This window comes from Musa acuminata, chromosome BXJ3-1 (assembly GCF_036884655.1).
Source record: "Musa acuminata AAA Group cultivar baxijiao chromosome BXJ3-1, Cavendish_Baxijiao_AAA, whole genome shotgun sequence".
Taxonomy (NCBI): Eukaryota; Viridiplantae; Streptophyta; class Magnoliopsida; order Zingiberales; family Musaceae; genus Musa; species Musa acuminata.
This window is the reverse complement of record NC_088349.1, coordinates 11,545,604-11,553,962: the sequence shown is the minus strand read 5'-3', so window position 1 is coordinate 11,553,962 and position 8,359 is coordinate 11,545,604. Positions and strand designations below refer to the sequence as shown.

The 8,359-nt window shown below is 42.8% G+C and overlaps 1 protein-coding gene and 1 long non-coding RNA gene across 4 annotated transcripts; one reads left to right on the top strand and one right to left on the bottom strand.

Annotated features, from left to right (window-relative positions):
- Window positions 1-3,788: 3,788 nt before the first annotated feature.
- LOC135628350 (uncharacterized) lies at window positions 3,789-7,796 on the top strand. 3 transcript variants are annotated; one of them, XR_010492824.1, is made up of 4 exons: window positions 3,789-4,434; window positions 4,514-5,322; window positions 5,416-5,620; window positions 7,446-7,796. It is a non-coding gene; the product is annotated as an uncharacterized LOC135628350 (long non-coding RNA). The 3 variants fall into 3 exon arrangements; XR_010492825.1 differs by having other exon boundaries at window positions 3,789-5,322; window positions 5,499-5,620; XR_010492823.1 differs by having other exon boundaries at window positions 3,789-5,322.
- Window positions 5,879-7,932, bottom strand: LOC135628349 (heavy metal-associated isoprenylated plant protein 37-like). Its single transcript, XM_065134972.1, has 3 exons — window positions 7,791-7,932; window positions 7,600-7,675; window positions 5,879-7,154 (listed from the first exon to the last, which is right to left on the bottom strand). The coding sequence occupies exons 1-3, from the start codon at window positions 7,827-7,829 to the stop codon at window positions 6,145-6,147; spliced, it is 1,125 nt and encodes a 374-aa protein (XP_064991044.1). The 5' UTR covers window positions 7,830-7,932; the 3' UTR covers window positions 5,879-6,144.
- Window positions 7,933-8,359: the final 427 nt, after the last annotated feature.

The following is an 8,359-nucleotide window of genomic DNA, read 5'->3' as shown; positions in this document are numbered from 1 at the left end:
TCTTGAAGACCAATTGTTTGATGATGGTGATAATGTTGAGAAGCCAGAAACCTCTGTTTATATTCCTTGGAGTTTGGGTCCAATTCCTTCACCTGTAGTTCATGATGATCATGGGGGAGATGAACAAGAAGATTGTGGTGAGAATACTAGTGATGATACACCTACAGTTGATGATGCTGAACCAACTGAACATGCACCTCCACCACCAGTTGAGATTCCATTGAGAAGATCCACTAGAGAGCGACAACCCTCTACCAGATATCCTCCACATGAGTATGTTATGCTTACTGACGGGGGAGAGCCAGAAACTTACCAAGAAGCTATTCTACATGAGAATAAGAGTGAGTGGGTTAAAGCCATGCAAGAAGAGATGAGATCCTTGCTTGAGAACCACACCTATGACTTGGTAAAGCTGCCGAAAGAGAAGAAAGCTCTCAAGAATAAGTGAGTTTATAAATTGAAGACTGAAAACAATAGCTCACAACAGAGATACAAGGCACGACTAGTTGTGAAAGGATTCGGTCAGAAGAAAGGTATTGACTTTGAAGAAATATTTTCTCCGGTTGTGAAAATGTCCTCTATCCGAGTTGTTCTTGGTTTGGCTGCCCGCTTGAATTTAGAAGTTGAGCAACTTGATGTAAAAACAACATTTCTTCATGGTGACTTAGAAGAAGAAATTTACATGGAGCAACCAGAAGGTTTCAAAGTCAAGAGAAAAGAAAATCTAGTATGTAAGCTTAGAAAAAGCTTATATGGACTCAAACAGGCACCTAGACAGTAGTACAAGAAGTTTGATTCCTTTATGATAAGCCAAGGGTATGATAGAACCACATCTGATCATTGTGTGTTTATGAAGAAATTTTCAGATGATGATTTTATTATTTTACTGCTATATGTTGATGATATGTTGATTGTTGGCCATGATGTTGGAAAAATTGAAAAGCTTAAAAGAGAGCTAAGTAAGTCTTTTGCCATGAAAGACTTAGGATCGGTGAGACAAATACTTGGCATGAAGATTCTTCGTGATAGGAAGAAAAGGAAGATTTGGCTATCTCAGGAGACTTACATTGAAAAGGTTCTTGAAAGATTTAACATGAGTAAAGCCAAAGCAGTTTGTTCTCCACTTGCAGGTCATTTCAAGCTGAGTTCAAAACAATGTCCTACAAGTGAGAAAGAAAAAGAAGAAATATCCAGAGTGCCTTACTCATCTGCAGTAGGCAGTTTGATGTATGCTATGGTTTGTACTAGGCCAGATATAGCTCATGCAGTTGGAGTTGTTAGCCGATTTCTCTCAAATCCTGGAAAGGAACATTGGGCAGCAGTGAAATGGATATTAAGATATCTAAGAGGTACTTCCAGGTTGTGTTTATGTTTTGGTGATGATGAACCTGTGTTAGAAGGGTACACAGATGCAGACATGACAGGTGATACTGATTCCAAGAAGTCCACTTCGGGATTCTTGATGACATTTGCAGGAGGAGCAGTCTCTTGGCAGTCTAAGTTACAGAAGTGTGTTGCTCTATCAACCACAGAAGCAGAATACATAGCAGTTACTGAAGCCTGCAAGGAAGCTTTATGGATGAAAAAGTTTCTACAGGAATTGGGCTTGAAACAGGAAGGATATACTGTTTACTGTGACAGTCAGAGCGCTATTCACCTCTCCAAGAATTCAACATACCATTCTAGATCCAAGCATATTGATGTGAGATATCACTGGATTCGTGATGTGCTTGAGATGAAAGAATTACAGTTGGAAAAGGTGCATACCAATGATAATGGTTCAGATATGTTGACAAAGTCTTTGCCTAAGGAGAAGCTTGAAGCATGTAGGTGAAGAGCGGGCTTGGTACAGCCCACCATATGAGCTGGAGGGGGAGAATTGTTGGGTCCAGCCCATATGTGGGCTTGGACAATTGGGCCTATTGAGCCCAAATCAACAAATCAAAGAAATTAAAAAAAGGAGAGAGGGTGAGGAGAGTAAGATCAGATTGCAGTGTGCCGGCGTGCTGAGAAAAAAGAAGAGAGAGAAATAGAGAGAGAAAGTAAGGTTTTTGAGTTTTTCTGCTTGACTATCGGTGGCCTGGCAGTTTCGGCCCAAATTTTATGTGGAGAATCCTTACAGCAAACTCTACAATCCTAACGGTATTGATCTGCAGTTTACCCTCTCTAAGGTACTTTCCTGCGATATCCACTCTGTGAGACCTAGAATTCTCTTTTGAGGAGATCCATCCTACGTGATGAAGATATGCTATCCTTGAGCCAAGATCTATGATCTTGATGTTATTCTGATCCTCTAGTTATTCTAGAGAAGACATACTGTAAACATGTTATCATTATTATTGATAGTGGAAGTTTGAGGTGGACTGTGGTCCCGTGGTTTTTCCCATATTGGGTTTTCCACGTTAAAAAGATTTGATCTCACTGTGTGATTGATTTATTGCTCTATTGTTTATGCTGTGCTGATTGATTTAGCATTTTGATATCAAGTTGGTATTTTGATGAGGAACCTATTTTGATACACAAAGAGGGAAAAGAATTATTCCGCATTAACAGGTTTCTTCCCAACTGCTAAATCGATAATGTTGCAACTGAAGTCCCCACAGTTTGGGGAGGATGGAGCGGAGGAAATCCAACAGAGGACTCTTACTTAAAAACTGACCATATAAGCTGGGTTGCCAATCATTTCGAGCCCAACTCACCTTAGTATGATCCAATTTCAGGCGTAGGGAGGATTGATTTTGGATCTTAAGCAACTTGGCCTCTGCAAAAGAGACTCACCCATGAGGGAGGCAATGGGGGGTTTGGTCTGCGGAGCAGTCGGGGGTTTGTCTGGGGGAGATGTGGGGAGGCAGGCGAAAAGGTTCACCAGTGGGTGGAGAACAACTCATCTTTTTCTGCATCGAGTTGGAGTTTGGTGATTCATGGAGTTGTTCCTATGTGCTTGTGTGTGTAGTTGATTGACAACATATGCCAATTTTTGGTCAACTGATGACTTGAGACAATAAAGATATATGAAAACGTTGAGAAGACTGAAGATTCTTACAATCACCATAATCTCTAATAATGAAGGCCTTATCACTTATAAATTTGTGTATATGAAGTAGAATGTTCCAACACTGATGATCCAAGGATTTGTTGATAGCAGTGTGATAGAGCAGTCAATTAACATCAGGAATATGTTCATCCACAGTAATATGCCCCAACTTTTAGACCACCCCCACTGGGTAGAAAGACCATCAAGCCACCAAGTAGATGAGGAAGAAGTGCTGGATTCCACCTGATAATTGCTGCCTACAGCCCCTTTGGATGTAACTAAATTTCAAGTGACAAGTAGTTTTCAAGGAAGAAATGTCTCAAAAATGTACTGCAGATTTCAAGGGGTAGAACAGTTGTCATTGATGTAGTTGATGATCTCTCGAGCACCAGAATGGATCCATAAATGTTGCAGACTTTCAGTTCTGACTGGTGGAAGCCACTTCACTCCATCAGTGATTCTTTCTTTCCAAATGACAATGTGTAATGGGCCAGCCATGTCTGATTTCCTGCAGATGACCAGTATCCTCCCATCCAGCCACATAAACTTCAAGTGATGTATCCTAATACTCTTCAAACTTCAAAGATTGATGGCATTCAAAGAATAGGTGGTTAGTATCTTTATTACTGTTTTTTGTGGCAGATAATACAACTATGTGTTACAACTTTGTTTTCAGTCCTAAGGACATATTTGATAGATAAGACAAGACTTTTAATACCAAAACGCTAATTTCCATCTCTTTCTGACAGGAAGGGCTACATAATTTGGATGATCAGACATGCCATTTCTTTTCCATGGCCATTTCAAAATGAAAAAGTGTTCTTTAGTTCTCTTGTCGCTGATTGTTGTTTGATGCATATCATTCTCATGTTGTGGAGGACTGCGAAGCACACATGCGGTCAGCTGGAGCACTGCAAAGTTGTATCATTTCTCTACTCTTGTCTTGATATGTTGAAACAATTTGTTAGGAGGTTCTCACAGAGTGTGAAGTCTTCCTGACCTGCATCTGACCAACTGTTGACTTGGTGGCTCATCCCAAGAGAACAATTGCATTGTCACTGTTCTCTTCGTGGACTGGTGAGAACCTTCAAATCAACCTAATGAAACACCAACACCATGTAATATTATTATATCCTTAGCACATGCTGCTGTCGCAGTTTCTACCTTTACATGGTGTGTACGGCAGAAGTGAAGAGGGCCTCCCCAGAGCAGCCCGCGTGCTCCAGGTACCATGCTCCATGGTGCAGAGTGCACGCAAGTCAAAAAGGTTGCGGACACACCAACTCCACTGCTGCTTCAAATGTGTTTCTGTTCCAAGACCTTTGAGACCACAGCCGATGGCTCTTCTGGCTTCGTTTCTGTTTCTGCTACCCTAGTTTAAGAATGATTAACATAGTACTGTATGTTCATGACTTGTTTCATGCTAATATTTTTTGCATTGTTCTATGGTTTCTGGACTTGTGTTTGTTGCTGCTGCAGACTTTCTCTGATCTCCTTGTTTCTCACTGAACATAATCACCGGAATACATGAAGAAGAAGAAGAAGAAGAAGAACGAAAAAAAATGCAACACCAAAAGGATCCTAAGTTGTTAACACTTTGCATCATAGTCACTTGTACCAAAAGCTGTGAAGCAAGCAAAGAGTGTTTGTGGTTGGTAGTGCTTTGGACTTATAGCTTTTATCGGTAAGCTTACTGCCTTTAGATGGCCTGCTCCTTGTTCTGGTCTCCATGTCTCTGTCATCTCTTCCTAGTCTTCTCGGTTGCCTTTCCCATCAGCAAGTGCAAATTGTGAGAGTCACATGGTTGCTGGTGTTTAGTCTTTGTATGTCTTCCTCGGGGTGGCTTTTCTCAAAAGGGTTGATGCTAGGCAACCTTTCTTTGTCTGTGAAACTTGTTGACTGAGGAAAGCCGAAGCATTCATCATCTTTATGCAAAAGTACATTTCCATTACTCCTCTTTCTTCAGTGGGTTATGTCATGCTTTTATCCCACAGAACTACTTTCACCTAAACACTTTCTTGTGTTTGTCGTAGACTTAGCTTTATGGAGCTGCATCTTTTTACAGAAAAGCTTGTATGCATCTGCCCTGTCATAATAATGCCACCGACGCATCATGAGCATGCTTTGCTAACACATTCCAGAAAGCTGTCTGAGAAGCAGAATGAAGAGTTTGGTTTTGGTGATCAGTGATAAGTTACTCTAATCCATCTTTTAGCACAACACTACAGAAGAAGTTGTGGTGTGGAGAATCTCTCAACTTCAGTTGAGAGGAGAAAACATCTTCAGAGGTAACTGCTGACTGCATTATTCTGCCAGTAAAACAAAAGACAAAAGTTAGTTTATTCTCATCCACTGACATTTTTTTTTCTGGTTTCCCTTAGATGATTGTCTTGCTTGTGAGAGATTATGATCAGTACAAAAATGCTTACAGTCTCCACTTTTTTGGCTGTCATCCTTGGTTTAGGAAGTCAGCTTTTCCTTTATGAGAATAGAGAGAATGTGGAGTCAAGAAATTAGCAAAGCCAGTATCTGATATGCTTGTGAGCTGATGCAATGCCATACAAAAGATCAACTGTAACAATCCAGGTATGCACATTCCTTCTCTCTTCCTCTATCTAATACTTCAATTCATGGTTCACTAGCTTATCCACTAATACTAATCATGTTCTTAGCTAACAACACAAAGTCACATGAGCTGTTGAAATCCCCACCTCCCACCTGTCATCATATCCCTTGTACTAAAAGGCATGGGACAAAGCCTGGGAGTAAACCCAAGTTTGACTCCCCTCTTCCAGTGAACAATCAATTCAAAATGCATTTCGAATGGGCATGACACAGTTCCTCGACTCCCACAAGCACAAAACTCCAGACCCCATAAAGTAAACATAGTAGTCAGCATTAATACAGACAGGAGACAGGACAGGATGGCATTGCATCAATAACTGCATGAAGTAAATATTCTGGGGCTGCCATCAGTATCAAACACCCCCCTAACATTTAAGCCATTCAGACCAAACTCTACCAACAGAAAAAGCCAAATGCACAGGAAATGCTGCAGACTTCGATCACATTCCCTCACACCCCTACTGATTCTAAGACACAATAGTCTCTTACATTACCACGCAGCTACTTGTGTTCTCATCGCTGAGACCAGTGTCCGAGTGGTGGTGGCTCACATAGGGACTCTGGTAGTAGGGGCAGGGATAGTAGTAGGCAGTGTAGGGAGGGATTTGAGGTGACCTATTGTACATCACTTGGGGCTGCATGTACCTGCTCTCATTCACCAGCATGTTGTTGCTGCTGCTGTGGTTGATCCCCCTCAAGTTCATCATCGTGGATGGGGTCTGGTTCTGATACCCCTGTCCCTGTAGGTTCATCATCAGAGGTGATTGCTGGTGGCTCACCCCAAACCCACCATTACCATTTGCGGGGAAACCTGCAGGGAAGGTAGCCCCTGGCTGTTGCTGAGCCTGATGTAATCCCAAGCCATGACTCCCACCGAGTCCTGGTGGTGGGGGGCCTGCAACTGCACTTTGATTACCACCACACAAGGGAGCACCATTGACCATCTTGTTGTCAGATGCAGTATACGAGCCTTTGGGTTCTGACCCATTTGGACCTTTCAAGCCAATGGCTTGATTAGGATTTCCTCCGACCTTCTTCCCTCCTCCGATGTTGTTGTTGCTGCCATTTTTCTTGGCACCAGCTGCTGTTGCTGCGGTCACCGCATTGTTTGCCTGTTTTGATATGTTAAGTTGCTTCATTTTTTCACCAAGAAACCCAAGCTCATCATCTTCTTCCTCATCAAAATCATCATCGAATTCTTCGTCATCCGTACTCAAGGGTTCCATGCGGTTGTGCTGGTTCTTGAATTCTCTAAGACCTTGTATGAGGGCTTGGTTGCCTTGGCCACCCTGGCCTTGGCCTTTGTTGTTCTTGTTCCCATCTTTCCCTTGTTGACGTTGCTGGTTGGGCTTGCTGCTTTCGTTGTTGGTCTTCTGAGGCCACACCTCCGCGTGCTTCCCTGATCTTGCCAGCTTCTTGATCAGGGTATTGGAGTCCACATCCCCTGAGACCGTGACCTTCTGATGCTCTGCATCTATGCTGACAGTGTAAACCCCTGGTTCAAGAGGCAAATAGAGTGAAATGATTCAGATGGAACAGATCTAAGAGAGAGTCCTCATGGCCTGGAGAGACAACCAAGACATGACAACACATCTTCTTTGTTTTCAGATCACTGTAAATGCCACTGGAAAAAACCAGTCGTGAAACAAATACAAAAGAGAAGTCTCAAGGGAATAGCATATGCATCTGTAGATCACCAACTCTTAGCAGGATATTCTTCACGCTAAATTACAGCAAGTTTATGTGTCAACTACCAGCATGAACAAAGCACGTCTTTTTCTTGCAGCATTTGATGCAATTTCATCAACATGGAGGACACCCCATCGATGCCCTGTTCTTGTCAGTTTTAAAGAGGAAACACGAGCTCCACCATCACCCTACGTTGTTTCTTCTAGCAGGAGTAAAGCAAACGGAAATCACAACAAACAAGAAGAAGTCACCTTCGATTCTCTGAAGAAGCTTCTTCACCTGCTGCTTGCATCCGTCACAATGTATGTGCACTTTGAGGATCACCGTCTGCAACAACAACCAGCCAAAGGTAACACTCAGCTGGCTTCTCATCTTCCCCCTTCCTATAGCAATCACGAGAGAGAGAGAGAGAGAGAGAGAGAGAGAGAGAGAGAGATGGTACCTGGATTTTGAGGAGCTTGAATTCTTCGCTTTTGTTCATTTCCGCTGCAGTCCAGAAAACAGAGTCTCTGAGCACCGAGAAAGAGCTTCAAGGCACCGCCACCACCACCACGACTGCTACTGAGAGCTTCTCAGCTTCACCTTCAACATGTTCACTCCCTTCTCCTTCCTTCCTCGGTAACCTCTCATCAAACACACACATGCTCTGTGGTGCACCGCCTCCTCTCGCATCTCACCCTGTGTATATATACAGCCTGCCTGCCTCAGCATTCTGGCCGTGAAAAGCCATCCAACGGCCACAGCAAAAGTCTGCAGGGGCGATGGAGGAGGGTGATGTGATTTGACGTTGGGATCCAGCAGCGAAATTAACCTTAATTTTTATTTTCTTTTTTTTTAAGCGGTCCAAGTAAAAGGAGTCATAGCGACGTGACATAAGGAAGCCGACCCCACTCCCTTCCGCCCGCCCCTACTCGTACGCGTAGCCTTTGTCCTCTTTTGCTCCCTTCACTTTTCCCCCCATCCTCATAAATAAATAAATTGACGAACATTAATGAAAAATGAATAATAATA

Coding starts and splice junctions, on each gene's coding strand:
- LOC135628349 (XM_065134972.1), bottom strand. CDS start 7,829: ATGAACAAAAGCGAAGAATTCAAGCTCCTCAAAATCCAG. Junction 7,676..7,790: donor TCAAGCTCCTCAAAATCCAG/GTACCATCTCTC, acceptor TTGTTGTTGCAG/ACGGTGATCCTCAAAGTGCA. Junction 7,155..7,599: donor GCTTCTTCAGAGAATCGAAG/GTGACTTCTTCT, acceptor CTCTTGAACCAG/GGGTTTACACTGTCAGCATA.